Source organism: Pleurodeles waltl, chromosome 10 (assembly GCF_031143425.1).
Source record: "Pleurodeles waltl isolate 20211129_DDA chromosome 10, aPleWal1.hap1.20221129, whole genome shotgun sequence".
Lineage (NCBI taxonomy): Eukaryota > Metazoa > Chordata > Amphibia > Caudata > Salamandridae > Pleurodeles > Pleurodeles waltl.
The window spans coordinates 576,984,212-577,002,455 of record NC_090449.1 but is presented as its reverse complement, the minus strand read 5'-3'; the positions used below and the strand labels follow the sequence as shown (position 1 = coordinate 577,002,455).

General features: G+C 41.9%; 1 protein-coding gene across 2 annotated transcripts in view; it reads right to left on the bottom strand.

The window, feature by feature from the left end:
- Nucleotides 1–18,244, bottom strand: part of OBSCN (obscurin, cytoskeletal calmodulin and titin-interacting RhoGEF) — a 1,961,032-nt gene that overhangs the window by 947,315 nt on the left and 995,473 nt on the right. For both annotated transcript variants that reach the window (XM_069211034.1, XM_069211033.1), the window contains one exon: nucleotides 10,093–10,212. In XM_069211034.1, the coding sequence (XP_069067135.1) occupies nucleotides 10,093–10,212 (120 nt within the window). The remainder of the gene's footprint in view (nucleotides 1–10,092; nucleotides 10,213–18,244) is intronic.

Sequence of the window (18,244 nt, the reverse complement as noted above, 5' to 3'; positions counted from 1 at the left end):
TCTTTATAGACCATGGATAATCATAACAAGAAGTTTGGGTGTCATAAATATTTAGGTATTGGATTGGCAATTGTGTGTGTGACAGTATGTTTGTTATTGATTGTGAATGTGAGCTTAAATAGTAAATTTGAAACAACTCACACGTCTTCTTTAGAAATTACTACACTTACAGAATTAGATAAGTTTAGGTTGGATGAGAAATATTTGCACCTAGATAACTCACAAGGACATCTTTCTTCTAATGTTTTCTATCGCTTGGTGTATGAATATGTTTAGACAATAATTGTGAGCGAGTGTTATGTTTGCACGCAAATTCCTTCATCAGTGGAGAAAGAAATAACTTATCACAGCTTGCCACTAAAAAATATGGAAACAGTTGCAGTATTCTATTAACAAGATTCTATGACCAGGAATACATTCAGTATATTTATTCAAACCACGATCTAGTGTTTTCTTTTGTTCCTATCATTAGGTATTTGAGTAGAGTGGCTAGAGACAAGCATATAGAATTAGTGAGAGGTTTTTTTGAACCAACACTGACTTTTGGTACAGCTTATGCGCACCGGAATAATCTCATATGCTTATTAATACCAGTAGAAAAATCTGTTCCAGACCAGACTGACGACAGGAGAAAGGCATTGAAGGCATTGAAGGAGAAAATAGATAAACAGTTAGTGAAAAGGACATTTAAAAATGGCCATGCTTTTAGTGTCACTAAAATACAAGTGAAGTTAGCTTTAGATGCACAACACATATAGAAGCTTTGTATATATAGGCCTCAATCTAAGACTGACACATTGTTTGTGTGAATGACTGAATACAGACATGTGTTTCTGTTTCAGAGCAAAAGGACTTTCATGCTAAATGGACAGGACCTAGCTATTCCTGGGGTATACTATATTTGTGGACAAAATACCTATTACCGTCTTCCAAGAGGATGGTATGGTACATGCTATTTGGGAAGTGTGTTTCCAAAAATATATCAACTTGAGAAACTGAATGAGACACCTAAGATGAATTAACTTCCCCTTGCTAGATCAAAGAGGGAATCTTACTCTAGTATAACTGGAGACATATTTGGAGCAATTATTCCTTCAATAGGAATAATCCTAAACTGTTTGAAATTTGAAAGTTGTCTACTATTGTGGATAACATCCTGACAAGTTTTTCTGGACCCATGGTCCTAATGTACACAGAGATAGTTGCAGTACGATCGATGACTCTTCAGAACCACCTTGCGTTAGACATCCTTTTAGCAAAGAAGGGCGGAGACTGTCAAATGTTGAAATCACAACATTGTTGTACTTATATACCTGATAACAGTAGAGAAATTAAAAGCTTCATTAACAATCTGACTAATGTTAACACTGGCCTAAAAGTTGTGAAAGAACCAGGAGTTTGGGGAAAAGTTGGCAAAGGTTTTGTTTTTGTGGGAAATTGGCTGGGCAACCTAGGGAAAGGTATAATCTTGAAAATAATACAGGCAATATTGATCATTATAATTTGTATTCTTGGCATATGGGGGAGCTCTTAAATTGTACATTATGATTAAAAGACAGTAAATGAAAAATGATCAGAGGAGGGAAGAAATTGAATTAGAAACAATGAGAGGCAGATATTGTGATGAGAACTGAAAAAACAAACAAATGGCAAACATTATCAAGAAACAAAATTTTAGATTAACAAAAATTTGTTTTGTATAATGTAAGGTGTGATGACACATTTAGTCATCAGAGGAGGGACTGTGAAAGCTGAAATAATTAATAATACATTTTCACTGATAAGTAGTTAAGAATTTTACATGAATTAGACTAATATAGAGAAATTGAGTGTCTTTGGTAAATGTGCCAACCTGAGTGGCCACAATATCTTGTACAGCATTAATAAAGAAATTACATTAATTGTTAAAATATTGTGCACAGTAGAGAAAAGTGTATTAGTAGACCAAATTAATGTATAAGTGATATGTATTTGCTTAAACTTATTATGCACAGATTCATTGAGAAATTTTGGGCCTACTTGACAAAGACTCGTGCTAAGTTTCATGGTTTCGTGGCATTAAAAAATGTTCATAAATGTTTTTCTGATGCAAGGAGAGAAACTTCGTTGTTCATAGTTCTTTGCACTCACAGAGTTGACCAAATGGTTTGTAATGTTGTAACGTTAAACTAGATGATGTCTTAACTTTCTTGTGAGAACTGTCTGCTGTAATGCAATGTACCCTTTACTGTTTCAATTGTATCATCAACACGTGAGATGCAAATGTTCCCAGGACTTGACAATGACTTCACTGACGAGAGTATGAATTGCAACTAAATGTTACCTAATGGAAACGGCTGACAGGAATTGGAGATGAGTAGCCAATCATCGACGTGTGAAAGACTGTCTATGTATCTCACACATTCAAGAATTACTAATTATTGGCTCAACTGAAAACAGCCAATATTCTGACCAATGACAACATGAGAAAATACTTTATGGATTTTCAATATACCCTGACTACACTTGGCAGGAGAGTTGAGTTCAAAGATGAGAAGCAGTTAGTTGGAGTTCGAGTTGCAGAGAGACCTAGAGCACACTTAGATGCCCTTTCTTAGACTCCTTACTTAGCTATTGATTCTTAGATGATGCCCTTCTAATTTGGTTTGGCTAACTTAGAAACCCACTGTGGCTGAAACAGTCCCCTTCACCTCCCCACTGCGAATGCTGACAAGACGGATGTCCAGCTGACAAAGACATCTCTACTTGCTGATCCATTACAGGAGAGGTATAATGAGATGAACTTGTTTTTTATTGCAGCTTTTTGTCTTTCTTTTTCTAGGTACCAACCGCTATATTTTTGCTAGAGCCATAGCTAGGTGTTTTCCAAATTAACTTTTTGTCTGATGTTTTCCTTTTTGCATGAAAACAAATCATGCCATTCGAATTAGAGGGTTAGTTAGTGTGTCCAGGTTCAACAATTGTTATTAACCAAGAACTGATTTTGTTAAACTGCGAATAACTAAATGTATGCTATATTATAAGTTCAGATGTTGTTAATAATAATTTGTACAGTAGCTTTTGGATGTTTAATGTTAAATGCTTTGGTAAAATTAAGGTATTTTCACCGTTTTGGTCAATCTGTGTTCTTCATATATTTCTATCAGCCAATATTGAGATTGCTTTATGTGACATTAGCATTGTTAATCAAGGGAAATAAATATTCTAACTTTTACTAGAGGTGTGGTTATTCATGGTCACGTGGGCCATGGTGCGTGAAGTTTATTGACCAAAATTTTGATACATGTTTATGGTATCTTGATGTATTATTGTTAATTGAGTTATGAGTAAGGTTTGTGCCCATGGTGGTTCAGTCTTAACTGAGTCAAAAGGTCCACTGAACCTCTAACGCGTCCCCTTATGATTAAATTATAAAAGACAAATAAGGCCAGGCGCGCTCACACGCCCCCTTGCACACATTATGCCTGTTACAGGCATAATGTTGTACAAGAGGTTATAAAGTGACGCAATGCTAGCACTGCCCCACTATGTAAATCTGACGCAGGGAATAGGCCTTGATGTGGCCTTAGTGTAAAAAGAAAATGACACTAGGGTGGAGCAGGGATGCACTAGGAGCTTGTAAATATGCCCCTAAATGGTATGTTCTGTATTTTGCTAGCTGAACCTGAGAAATGGACTGAATAAAAGCAATCTACCTTTAGAGATTAAACTGCATTTTGGCACAGAAAGTCTACTGTAGATAACATGACTCTCGCACTGCTTATTGATAATGAGTTGGATAGAAAGCAGGGGAAATTTTAACATTACTTTACCAATCACAAAATGGCTTTTGTTGGAGTCAATTGGGGACTACTCTAGCACAAATTGAATATCTGTGTACTGTATACCCCGACCTTTTTTGTTCACAATAATCACCGTATTCATAGATTCAACAGTTAGGATTAAAATTGGATATGGCCAAACAATTAAAGGCCTTCAGCACTTGTTAACGACTTCAGAAAATTGTAATAAAACTTAAGACAGCACTATTAGTATTGAAAATTAGTACAGTTCTAGTTGCCAAAGGCTGAAGTCCTGAGAGAGATCGACCAGCGGTTTCTAGATGGTCAGTGCATTCGCTGCTCTTGGTTACTCTTATCTGGGGGTTTTGATTGGCGAAAAGTTAATTTGGGGCAATATCTCTCCTTGATTAAAACTAAGGCAACCAAATTCACACTTGCATTTGAAACTTTGTATATGAACAAAACTGTCCATCTATCCAAACTATAATGCAAACTGCTAAAAGAAATGTTTTGCCATCACGTAATTACAGTATGGAGACATTAGCTGGCTTGACGGTAAAGCACTAGATGTAACAGTTTTTAGAGGTAATGTGTTCCACTCCATATTGGATCAGCCCTAGTCTATGGTTCGGAATCATATATTGCAAGAGTTTGATGCTTTCTGCCAATACCAGATCAGGAAAGCAAAATGTTTCAATTTCTATCATCTGCAAGCCTCATAAATAGTATAGCGTTCCTCTATGCAGGCTGAGGTGGAAATCTAATTATGTATTCTCACTTTTGCTCAGCAAAACACAGGTAAGTTAATTTTGTATCCTTTCAGACGCCTCTGTTGGATATGGGGGGACCAGAACCTGGCAATGGGTCGCCAGTAGTCCTGTGGGATATGCAGCTACATTAATGAATCGTTAGTCCATGTTTTTGTGCTTGTCCGCTCTACTGCCTGTAAGGAACAGACGCTGATGGAATACTTGACTAGAGATAAAAGTTTGATGCTTCAGAGAAATTACTGTACGGTAAGTGGAGAAGATTTACAGTTTGCAGACACAAATTTTAAATTCTTGAATTGGCAGTTGAATATCTATTAATACCTAATTGTTTACAGCTAATGTGTAGCCAGGGACAGTTGTCAATACATTTTTTATTTTTAGCGCTTGTTATACTGGGCTAATATTTTTAATAAACCTTAATTCTTTTTGTTGGAAAAGCATGCACACTTTATTGTATTTAGATTCATATTATGAAGCTGTTTTAGGTCTTGCGGTATAGGGTTCTTATTGTTTAAGTTGTATTTTTCTTGCTTTTTGAATTCGTAAATTTCTACTTTGTTATTGTTTGCCGTGGAAAATTGTAAAATGTGTTGTTAATTAAACAATAAATCTGCGAAGGACTGACTGTATCCATGCAATGAAATGTACATAGTACGAACCTAGCTGAAAAGCAAAGGAGTGCAGTCTACAGATTAGAAAGAGAGCGCAAGAGGGAGAAATATTCAAGATTGATTACATAGTATTGAACAGTAGGGCTCTACATAGTCCCCATAGTTCAGTCCAGTGGACGGGGGCTCCATAGGGACCTTGTGAAAACTCCTTAAAGAAGTATGTTTGCTCTCCTTTCTGATGTGGAAGAAAAAATGACCGTCTGATAGGATTTTTTTTTCCTGACCGCAGGATCTTCCAGGATATTTGCAAATAATCATTATAACTGAGTCACTAATAGGAGTTGAGACAGGGAAGTGTTCTGCAGATTGCACTGACTTGTGGCAAAACTGTGCAGCCAAACTGAGTGTATAAACAGTGAGCATTTTTAGGTTGAGCGAGCATGCGCTTTTTGACCAGTTGTAAGTATTCTGTGGGTTTTTATCCACGCTCATCTCACGCCCATTACTTTCACTAGTTTGTGGGCTTGGCTTTAAAAATTCCTTGATGTCATTGGTAGAAGGTTTATGTTTGTCCTGCCTTGGGGTGGTTTTGTTACCACCTTGCAGACAGACCCTGTTACATGGATTATTGCACGATTGTCGATATGCTTCAGTGTGGGTGAACTATTCTTTTCTTTTGTCACTACCCTTCGTGCTCCATAGCGGCCATGTCGCTCACATTGCTCACAGTGCAGAACAGCAGCACAAACTCCATCGGTGGTATTGAAGCACTGGTCACGTTGTTCACACTGTCACCTAATCAGAATCATCTCTTTTGTCTCTCCCCTTCATGCTCCATAGCTTTCACAAAAACACTTGTAATTAATAAATGATTTAAGTAAAAAACACCGGAATACTCTAAGTGGCTCTCCCGATTCAGCAGGAGAGCCGATACTATAATATTCACTGCACTCTGGAAACTTCCCCCATAATGATTTGCAAGCATTCTTTTACAAAACACTTTTGCCCATAACTCAGCCTGTGGTGGTCCTGGGACAATCGGACCACCACCAGAATGTTCACAACAATGTGCTCTTTATGTCTATATCATGAGTCTCCACATTAGGTTAATTTGTACCCCAAAATAATAACCCCTCCCACCACTCAGTGTCTTTTTAAGCTTTGCAACAGTGTTGCAGTAGGTGTGTCAGCCATGAAAATGTATAATTTACTACACCCTCTAGGGGCTAAATATATACTTGTACTACATTATTTTCTGCCAGTCTATTTTCATGTGGGTATGTTCTCTAGGGGCTAACTATATGGTTACATGACCATGTTTCTTGTAAATGCTGTTTTTATTGTGGTGCCTTCTAGGGGCTGTTCTGAGAATTACAGTCAATATACTACAAAGTTTGCAGAACTCAGAAACTCGCCACATAATGCTTTGTAGAGCACTCTTTTTTTCAAAACATTTTTGCCCATAATTCAGCCTGTGGTGGTCCTATGACAATGGGCCCACCACCAAAACCTTCAGCATAACACATTCCTTCTGTCTAGGTCAACTCTGGGCCCCCACACTAGGCTACTAGGGACCCCAACATAATAACCCCTCCCACCATTCAGTGTCTTTATAAGCTTTTTCATGGCTGGTATTTTGGTTTTACAGCTGATAGCAGTTTATGTCTTAAGGGTCTTGTTTGTAATATCATTGTAGCAGGCCTGCTGGTCTTCATCTTCAAAATATGTAATATACGAGGGCCCATACTTATACTTCTATTGCACCAAATTTGCGTCATTTTTTGTGCAAATTCGGCACAAACCTAACTCCATATTTATATTTTGACGTAAAACATGTCTAACATCAAAATATAGGAGTTTGCACCATTTTTTGGATACGTGCACCTACCTTGCGTCAATGAGATGCAAGGTAGGAGTTCCCATCTAAAAAATGGTGCTATCCCCATAGCCCCATATTTATTCCCGTTCTAAAATGACGAACGGGTGGAGGTGGGGCTAAATAATGGTGCTAAGCTTACTTACCACCATTATTTATCGCCTGGGTCAGACCAGGCGTTAGGGGACCAGTGGACCTATTTCCATGATTAAACACCATAAAATGGGTCCACAGGTGCCCTCCCCAAGCCCCAGGAACACCCCCACCAGAGTGACACCGGAGGATGGGGGACCCCATCCCATGTAAGTCCAGATAATAATTTTTCTATTTTTATTTTGCCATTGGGGGCCCTAACATGGGACCCCATCCATTGCACAGGGTGTGATGGCCATGCCCAGAGGACACTTGTCCCCTGTGCTGGCCATTGGGGTGGTGGTTATGAATCCTGTCTTTCCTAAGACAGGAGTCATGTTTTTGGTGGTTGTGCGCCAGGAAATGGCGCTTGTCTGGTTAGAGGTTGTGCCTTTCAACAAAAACAGCGCCCGGCTGGCGTTGTGAAATGACGCAAACCGGCACAAAACTTTTTGACGCAAAACTGAGTTAGAGCAGTTTTAAGTATAAATAATGGCCAATGTTCTGTAAGAACTAAAGGCATATTTATAATGCATTTGCGCCGAATTTGCATAATTTTTTATGCAAATGTGGCGCAAAACTAACTCCATATTTAGATTTTGTTGTTAGACACGTCTAATATCAAAATATTGGAGTTTGCACAATTTTTCAGATGCGTGAACCTACCTTGCGTCAAAGAGATGCAAGGTAGGCGTTCCCATCTAAAAAAATGGTGCTCATCCCACAACCCCATATTTATCCCCGTGCTAAAATAATGCACGGGTGGGAGGAGGGGCTAAAGAATGGGGCAAAGTTTGCTTTGCCCCATTATTTAACGCCTGGATCAGACCAGGCGTTAGGGGACCTGTAGGCCCATTTCAATGGTTAAACACCATGGAATGGGTCCACAGGTGCCCTCCTCAAGCCCCAGGAACACCCCCTCCCACACCAGAGGGACACCTGAGGATGGGGGACCCCATGCCAGGTAAGTAGGGTAAGTATAGGCAAGTATCTTTTTTTTTTAATTAAAGTGCCATCGGGGGCCGAACTTGGGGTCCCCTGCATGGCACAGGGTGCAATGGCCATGCCTAGGAGACACTGGTCCCCTGTGCTGGCCATTGGGGTGGAGGGCATGACTCCTGTCTATTCTAAGACAGGAGTCGTGGTATCAGTGGTTTTGCGTCAGAAAATGACGCTAGGCTAGTTAGAGGCATTTTTTTTGCCTCTAACAAGCCTAAAGTCATTTTTTGGTTTAAAACCCCCTTCTCCCATAATGCCACCCCCATCTGGCTAACGTCATTTTTTTTTTTTACGCTAGCCCACCCTTTGCACCAGCTTGCACCATTCCATAAATATTGTGCCCGGCTGGCGTTCAGGAATGGTGCAAGCCGTTGCTAAACTTTTTGATTCGAAACTGCGTTACTGCAGTTTTGCATCAAAAAGTAAAAATAAGCCCCTAAATATATGGTTGCACTACATTATTTTCTGCCATTCTGTTTTCATGTGGTTATGCCCTCTAGAGGTTAACTATATGGTTACATGACCAACTTTCTTAGAAATTTTATTTTTATTGTGGGGTCCTGTAGTGGCTATTCTGAGCATTACAGTCAACATACTACAATATTCGCAGCACTCGGAAACTCACCCCATAATGCTTTGCAAAGTATTCCTTTTACAAAACATGTTTGCTCATAACTCAGCCTGTGGTGGTCCTTGGACAATGAGACCACCTTCAAAATGTGTTCACCACAATGTGCTCTTTCTGTCTAGATCATCTCTGGGTCCCCACACTATGTTGGTGGGGACCCCAAAATAATAACCTATAGCACCATTAAGTGTATTTGTAAGTTTTCTTATGGCTGGAACTTTTGTTTTGTACTTGGTAGTGGTTTGTGTTTTAAAGGCTTTGTTTGAAAAAAATATATATATTCTATAAAGCCTACTATTCCTTCAGTTGTATGAGGGGCCACTAGAATTAGGTGTCAAAAATGACCAAAATATGTGGCAGGGTTGACCAATTAAAGTGGCAAACGAATCCAAGTTATAAATTTACAGTTCCAATAGCTCCAACTCAAGTAAATGTGAGAACTATTGCATTTCTAATGCTTATTGTTACAAAGTTTGTGACACTGGGAAAATATGATCTGCAGAGTGCAGGTCTTCTGCATTACCCTTAGACACCATAGGCAAACTGCAAGCACTGCAAACAATAAGAGGAGACAGCATGTCATTTAAATGTGCAACACATCTCCTGGGGGTGAACAGGGAGTTTCACTAATGCCATGTCTCCTAAACATTAAAACTCAAGGGACGTCTTCAGTCCATCACTCAATGAAGCCCCTGGCACCATACCTTGTCAGAAAACCACCCATGTCTTGCAATAATGTAGTCCATTGCTAACTCTAGTGACATCACAAGATGTGACAGGTTTAGCACTGTATGCTCCTCATAGGAATGCACAAAGGGCAGCTCTTAACCATTGCAAAACTGTGAGGTATAAGAGTTGTTTTAATACATTTAAACATTGAAATGTGTGTGATTTTTCAATATTCATTGGACAGTTTACATCAGGTCTGGCTAGGTAAACAAAACAAATTTGCGCCTTTAATATTTGTCCCAAAGCTGAAGACATGCATAGGTTATGTCATATTTGGTTATTGCCATTTGCAAGGCCCCAAAAATGGCAACAAAATATCTGAGCCCAAAATCCAAAGCCCGGCCATGTTCCTGGGTGAATACAAGGTGTGTCCTTGTGAGGTGAACATGGAAATGATGCTAAAAGTAATGGATGCACATGTGGCATGTCCCAGCGCTGAGCAAGGCCTGCCACCATTTTTCTTGTTCAGAAATATGGATCCCTCTGCAGCATGGAGTTCGGATAACGCTTGCTAGATGGGGGCACATGAAGCTGGAAAACTGTTTAGCATTGAACATATACCTACCTTGAGAGATCTTTGCAGAAACCATCTCCGTGATTTGGGTGGTCAGTTTCTTAAAGAATTCTTCTGTTCCAACATCCGTCATCGAGAGAGACGGTTTGGACAGGCCTTCCTGATCACCTTCTGCAGGGAAAAAGGAAAAAGTCACACAAATTAAAGTAAAATTGAACTCTTTACCTGACTACTGCTGTTCTCGATTTGCTTTGATGGTTGCTAGTTAGACACACTGAGAAAATAACATACACAGACAAACCATGGCTTACCAACACACAAAGAAAGGTTTTAGCTGTACTATCAACAGTCTATAAAGACCCTGGTTTTCCCTGGGGGCCATATTTAAAAAGTCCTACCGCCTCCTTGACCACATTACCATCATTTTTGTTTCACGCTAATATGGCTCAAGGAGGCAAGTTTCACCGCAACATATTGACAAAGTGGCGCAATGCATGCATTGCGCCACTTTGAGACCCCGTTCGCCACATTATGCTTCAGTCAGGCATAATGTATGTAAGTGAGTTCCAGCGTTAGGAGGCCAGCAAAAATGGCATGGTCAAATCTACAAGATTTCACTGCGCTTCTTTTGGTATTATTTTTAATGCTACCCAAGGGCAGGCATTAACATGATGCACCCTTGTGATCAATGGGCCTCCTTGCACTTTGGTAAACTAGCGTCAACATTTTTGATGCTAGTGTAGCAAAGAGCCACAATAGCATCAAACATATTGACACTGTAGCCCTAACTACTGCCATAGGGCACTATATGTTATATAGGGCGCAACCATGGTGTTGTTAGGTGCCGGTAGGAGGGGTGCCAAAAAAATGGCGTATCAAAGCTGATGCACCACTTTTTCATACATCTGGGCCTACGTCTGCAAATGTTCCATCTCTGCAAATGTAAATGTCCATTTCTGTACTCTGATGGTCATGCTATTCCTAAGCACTTTCATTGCTGCTTATGAATAAAACTGACCAAGGCTCAAGGAGAAACTGTGATCCAGCGTGAATAAAAATAATGTGGCTGGGCAGAGAAGTGCTGCTTTGCATTTTTGAGAAAAAAAATTATGAATGCAAGAAGTGAACCCATTTATGTATGCTGTTACAATTTAATTTAGCACCGGAATTAAAGGTAATATCGTTTAAATATATAGCCATATCACACTGATAGCCGAGTTAGGACTAAATTGGTGAGTACGATTGTTTGCACAGGAGTAATACAGACATCCAAACTGCAGGGAATATGCTGATTGCCCGGAAGCGGGCCATGTCCTTCCTGCCCCCTCAATGGCTGATAGTTCTCTAATACCACAGGTCAAGGTGCCTGTCAGTCTTGAGTATGCAACTTTCTCAGCAGAAGCTTCTAAGGATCTTCTTAAGTCAGCATTTGTTGAGAAGTTTTGTTGAGCACGTTGTTGGCTTTTGGGTTTTGTCAGTCACCCTGAATTGGACTCAAATGCAACTTCTGTTTTTCTTCACAGTCTCCCAGTCCTGGGTACCTTGGTTTGTTCCTAATATATCGTTGTAAATGAGTGGTACCCAGAATAGGGGAGAATGAGATCTTGCCAATAGCTACAGGATAACTAATGACTAAGAACGAGAGTGCCATTGAGATTTATTGTATGTAAACTTTCATTGTGGGAATATTAGGAAAATCAGGCATCGAACTGCACCTCCTGAATTTAAAAGGGGCACAACTAAAGTACATTCGACCTAAAACCTTGAACTGCAAGGCCGGACTCCCTCTCATAAACAACGGGAGCCTTATTACAAAAATTGCCCTTAGGATACAACAGGCCTGTGCTCCTGCACTGTGTACGTCCGGGGCACTTTGGTATTACAGATGGGCCATAGTACTGATTGCGCTGACTACTGGCTATTGTGAGAGGGCATTCCCTCAGTTGCTTTGGGGTGGAGAGCATGCAAATGAGGGAATCACTTTGTCTCTGAGCCTGGGCTGTACTACAGATGTTACAGCAGAGGCAAACATGCCCTTAAGAGGCGCACTGACAGTGCGCCACAAAAAGGTAGTGCATTGCTAGTGCTCCTCTTTAAGGCAGCATTCTTGATGGTGCAAAGGGGTCTCATAGACCCCCTAGACTTCCCATGCTGGCAGGTGCAGTCATTTACTGCACCTGCCTGAAGTGAGATCTATAGGGCATATTTAAGAAAAGTGGCGTTGCACCTAATGCATTGCCACTTTCTATGCACCCCCTTACCGCCACCATGTGTGTGCCATATTTAAAATACAGAGCAGGGTAGGGGGCAATAGCATCATAATATTTGACGTTAACCCTGAACAGTACATAGGCGCCATTGAAACCAATGGTGTGCCCCCTTTTAATGCCTGCTCTGAGCAGGTGTTAAAAATGCCGGAAAAATGATGTAAAGAAATCTTCTAAACTTCTTCGCGCCATTTTTTTGGCCCCCATAACGGAGGGTACACCCACTTTCCATACATTATGCCATTGCGCCATGTTGTAAATATGGCGCAGAGTTTTTGGCCATCTAACACCACCATACCGTTAAAAAATGCCGTTAATGTGTCGTTAGATGGCACTAGTCCCTCTTAAATCTGGGCCTATGTGTCTTCTTTAAAATGCATGGAAGCAGCCACTCCATTTTCCATTGAATATGCTGTTTCCAGGGTGAGGTCGCGGCTACCCTGGGAGCAGGTCATACATCATAATAGAGAGCATTATTCCGGTCTGTGGCAATTTATGGAGCCTTTGCGCAGTTCCAACGCCACATTAGCATCATTTTTTTACGCTAATGTGGCATTGGAATGGGAAAAACGTTGCTCCAGATTTACAAAGTGGTGCAATACATGCATTGTGCCACTTTGTAACCCCTTGCACCACATTATGCCTGCCCCAGGCAAAATGTATGCAAGGGCAATAAAATGGCGCAAAGGAATCTATGGGATTCCTTTGCGCTATTTGTATTACATTTTTTTAACGCCTGCTAAGTGCAGTTGTTAAAAAGAGGCTCCCATTGATTGTGATGGGGCCTGGGTGCTTTGCAAGATTAGCTTCTTAATTTTTTAAGCTAGTCCTGCAAAACTCCGGAAAAGCATAAAAAATGATGACGCTACTCACCATAACTACACCATGGTGGGCAGTGTTATAATAGGGCGCTACCATTGTGGCATTAGGGGGGTGCTAGGGGGCGCACGAAAAGTGGTGCTGCACCTAGTGCACTAGGTGCAGAACCACTTTTCATAAATAAGCCCCTATGTATAATATGGGCCTTAGTGCGCAACGTGATGAGACTCGGTAGTGTTGGTAACATCGCTGAGGAAACAGAGGCCCTTTTCCTGCTGTCCTCGCATCCAAAGGATGCAACATCGCCTTCGGTTCGTGCATGTGTAAAAGGTGTGCTAGTGTAATCCATAATACAGAAGGGGAACCCCACCAAAAAGCCTTGTGGCACGAAACCTGGGAGCAAATGCCGATTGAACCCCCGGGCATTTTCTTTAATACTGTACAAGATGTGCGTTTTAATTCAAACTCCCCCAAGTGACGACATTGTGCAATAATGGTCTAATAGTAAATGTAAAGCTAGCTGTATAAACCTGGGCATTTGCATTTACGCTCGAAATACAGATTTAGTCAACTGCATACCAGCTTTTTGCAGAAAATCAGTATTATTGAAAAATATTTTCTGAACGGAAGATTGCGCGAGAGGCCATAAGAATTCATGCCTGCTATCGCAAATCACAAGAAAGTCCAGTCTCAGCCAGTAGGAATGCGCCTAAAATTGGGGCCTATCACTGTGTTGAGAAGGTCGTAACAGGAAAAATAAATGAAAGTTACAAGAATATAAACTGAGGAAATTGTAAACTAATACAAAGACGTACAAACCCCTTCAGAAAACGACTTTAACGACAGTATCGACTATGTAAAAGAGTAAAGGAAAGCAGAAAACATTAGCAAAATAGTATGAAAAATAGGACCAGATTGAAACTTTTTGCCGTAAACGTAGTTTTGCGGCAAAAAGTACAGCGCCAGCTTGCGCCATTCTACTGTGCCAGCCAGACGACATATTAAAGGAATGGCGCAAGCCGGTGCTAAACTTGGGCTAGCATCTTTAAAAAAGACAAAATAAGAACCAGATTTAAAGAAAAGTGGCGCAGCGCGGTCCTGCGCCAAAATTGGCAGCACCGCGCTATGTCACTTTAGAACCGCAGGGATGTGCCGTATTTAAGGGAATACGGCGCCCCCCTGCGTTTCCCTCTGTGCTGGCACTAAATTTAGCTGCCAGCGCCAACGCTGGCATCCTTGCACCATAGTGTAAGGATGTCTGTGTTGAGGGGTGTGATTGTTTGTGCGCGGGAAGGTGTCCCTTCCCGCACATAAACAATCAGTAATGGCGCTTTGGCACTTCTGTGTGTGCTTTGCAATGCAGCACACACAGAAGTGCCAAAGCATCAGTTTCAAATGATTGTTTATGTGCAGGAAGAGACACCTTCCCGTACATAAACGATAATTTCTGACATTTTGCTTTTTCTATGCGTGCGGCACAATGCAGCACACATAGAAAATGCAAAAAATTGAGGAGGAATAAAAGTACTCCTCCTCATTGCACCCTGCTAAGGCCACCCCTGGGGGTGGCGTTGGATTTTGGCACTGCCTCAGGTTTACCAAATTTCATAAATCTGAGTCAGCGTCAAAACGCAATGGGTGTTGCTGTGGCAACACCCATTACACGCCCCTTCCACGCACAGTGCTGAGAGGCCATATTCACAAGGTGGCATTAAGCCACAAAAAGTGTAAATACGGCGCTGTCCTTAGCGTCACAGGAGCATCACAAAAAGTGATGCTCCAGTGGCGCTAGGGGCCTATAAATATGGTCCTAGATGCCTCTAACCAGACTAGTGCCATTTCCTGGCAGAGAACCACCAAAAACATGACTCCTGTCTTAGGAAAGGCAGGAGTCATGTCCACCACTCCAATGGCCAGCACAGGGGACAAGTTTCCCCTGGGCATGGCCACTGCACCCTGTGCCATGTAGGGGGTCCGAAGTTAGGGCCCCCCGATGGCAAAAAAATAAAATAAAATAAAATACTTAACCTGCTTCCCTGGGATGGGGTCCTCCATCCTCCGGTGTCCCTCCGGTGGGGGTGGGAGTGTTCCTGGGGCTTGGAGTGGGCACCTGTAGGCCCATTCCATGGCGATTAGCCATGGAAATGGGTCCACGGGTCCCCTAACGCCTGGTCTGCCCCAAGCGTTAAATAATGGTGCAAAGCAAGCTTTGCACCATTATTTAGGCCCTCCTCCCACCCGTGCATCATTTTAGAACGGGAATAAATATGGGGATAGCACCATTTTTTTAGATGGGAATGCCTACCTTGCATCTCATTGATGTAAGGTAGGTTCACACATCCAAAAAAGGGTGCAAACTCCAATATTTTGATGCTAGGCGTGTCTAGCCCCAAAATATAAATATGGAGTTCAGTTTGCGCCAAATTTACGTAAAACAATTTAACACAAATTTGGCGCAAACAGAGTATAAATCAGTCTGTAAGCATTAAGGTATATACACCTATATATATATATACTACTGTATTGCAATTTACTACACATCAGTCAAGGCCATTCACAGTGTGCAAGAGTATAGCAGGTTTCCCATGACAATGCTCGTTTGAGCCTTTCTGTTACAGACATTCACTGAATTATGGGCCAGATTTACAAGGCCCTTTCATCCCTTAGCACCACATTTGCAGCAAAATGTTTGACACAAATGTGACGCAAACAGGCCACTACCATAGCGCCATATTTACAAGGTGGCGCAAACTAGCTTTGCGCCACGTAGTAAACCCTTTGCGCCATATCATGCATTATGTATCCAAAGGGGGCATTAACTCAAGAGAGGGTCGCTAAACATTGCGCAAAGGAACCTACAAGAGACCACTGCGCCATTTCTATCGTAATTTTCAACACCTGCTAAAAACAGGCATCAAAATGAGGCTCCCAATGATTTCAATGGGCTTCTTACGAGTATACTGGATTAGCGTCTTTTTTTACGCTAATCCAGTATAGCGTTACAACAGCATAAAACAGATGACGCTATTGCCCCTCACATGCGTCGTGGTGCGCCATACTGTAAATATGGAACTACCATGGTGGCGTTAGGGGCCACAAGGGGGCCGCAAGAAAAGTGGCGCATCACTTATGAAATTCTTCTAAATATGGCCTACACTCTCATGCCTATGAATGAAAGATGTGTTTAACAATATTTAAGAATGTTTGCAGCAACATAAATATTTAAGTTGCTAGAATGTATAAAGATACAGCTGTACCATAAGGTAGGGTTTTCATCCACTTTTCAGTATATAGATATTTAAATGTTATAGTATTCTAACATTTTTACCATATTAAGGCCCAGATTTATGCTTAAATGGCGCAGTGCCAAAAATAGCAGTGCTGCGCCACTTTTGATATGCAGGGTTGCAACGTATTTAGAGGTATACGACGCACCCCTCCGTTTCCCCCTGCGCTGGCTCTGAATTAAGGTGCCTAGTGCCAAAACAGGCATCCTTGTACCATAGTGCAATGTTGTTGCGTTGAGGGGATAGACTGTTTATGTGCTAGAAGGCGTTCCTTCCAGCACATAAACAATATATAATGGCGATTTGGCACTTCTATGTGTGCTGGAAAATGCAGCACACAGAGAAGTATCAAAGCGTAATTTTGAATGACTGTTTATGTGCAGGAAGGGACATTGTACTGCATGTAAACAATTGTTCATGGCATTTGGTTCTTCTATGTGTGCTGCAGAATGCAGCACACATAGAAAAAACAAAAAACAAGGAGGAATAAAAGCAATTCTCCTCATTTTGCCATGCTAATGTCACCCCTGGGGTGGCTTTAGTTTTTGGCGCTCCCTCGGGTTTACGACAATTCCTAAATCTACTTCATGTAAACAATTGTTCATGGCATTTGGTTCTTCTATGTGTGCAGCAGAATGCAGCGCACATAGAAAAAACAAAAAAACGAGGAGGAATAAAAGCAATTCTCCTCGTTTTGCCATGCCAATGCCACCCCTGGGTTGCTTTAGTTTTTGGCACTCCTTCAGGTTTACAACAACTCCTAAATCCGAGGCAGCGTCAAAAGCAATGGGTGTTGAGGTGGAACGTCCACCGGAACACCCATTGCACACCCCTCTGACGCAGAAAAGTGCATCGGAAGGGCCCATATTTACAAGGAGGCGTAACAGCACAGATAAGTGGCATTACACCTCCTTGCAAATATGGAGCAGTGCTCAGCGCCACTGGAGTGTCACAAAAAGTGATGCTCCGGTGGCACTAGGGGCTCTTAAATATGCCCCATAATTCTTAATTACTAAGGCCCTCATTATGACCCTGATGGTCCATGGACTGCCAGGGCCGCAGTGGCGGTCTCACCGCTGCAGGACCGGCAGCGCAGACCGCCATATTACGACAGAGGCAGTTTGACTACTGCCAAACTGCTGCATCCTCGCCCATCCCACTGCTTTACCCGGCCCGCCGGGCTGGAGGTTTCCACCTGCAGCCCGGCAGGAGTCGAATAATTGCAAGGTTACTCCAACTAGGTACTTCACCAGCATTTTCCTGGCGGTCTCACCAAAATGCTGTTGGAAAGGTAACCTGACGACAGGAACTTGTGTTCCTGTCTCCGGGATACACCCCCAAACACCTCCACACACACATGCACACATGCACTCACCCACAATCACACACAGACACCCCCCCACTCACACGTGCACTCACAACATTCACCCCATACAAATATACCCATACACATCACATACGCACGCATACATTCTCCATTCCCCACCCCCTCCCTTCTACTACATACATACATACATACATACCACCCCCTAACTCATCTTCACACAACCACACCCTGCACCCCCAATCGTATTTCACCACATGCACACACACACACACAACTACCATATACACATACAAACATATGCGCACCTGCATGCACGCACTCACTCACACCCCCCTTACTCATTCATCCATGGACACACCCTCACCCTGTCCACATGCATACACACACGCATCACCACATTTACACAGCCACACACGCACACATGCACAATCAATCCTCCTCCCTCCCCCTACATTCATGACACGCATACACACACTCACACACTTACACATACCCATTCACAC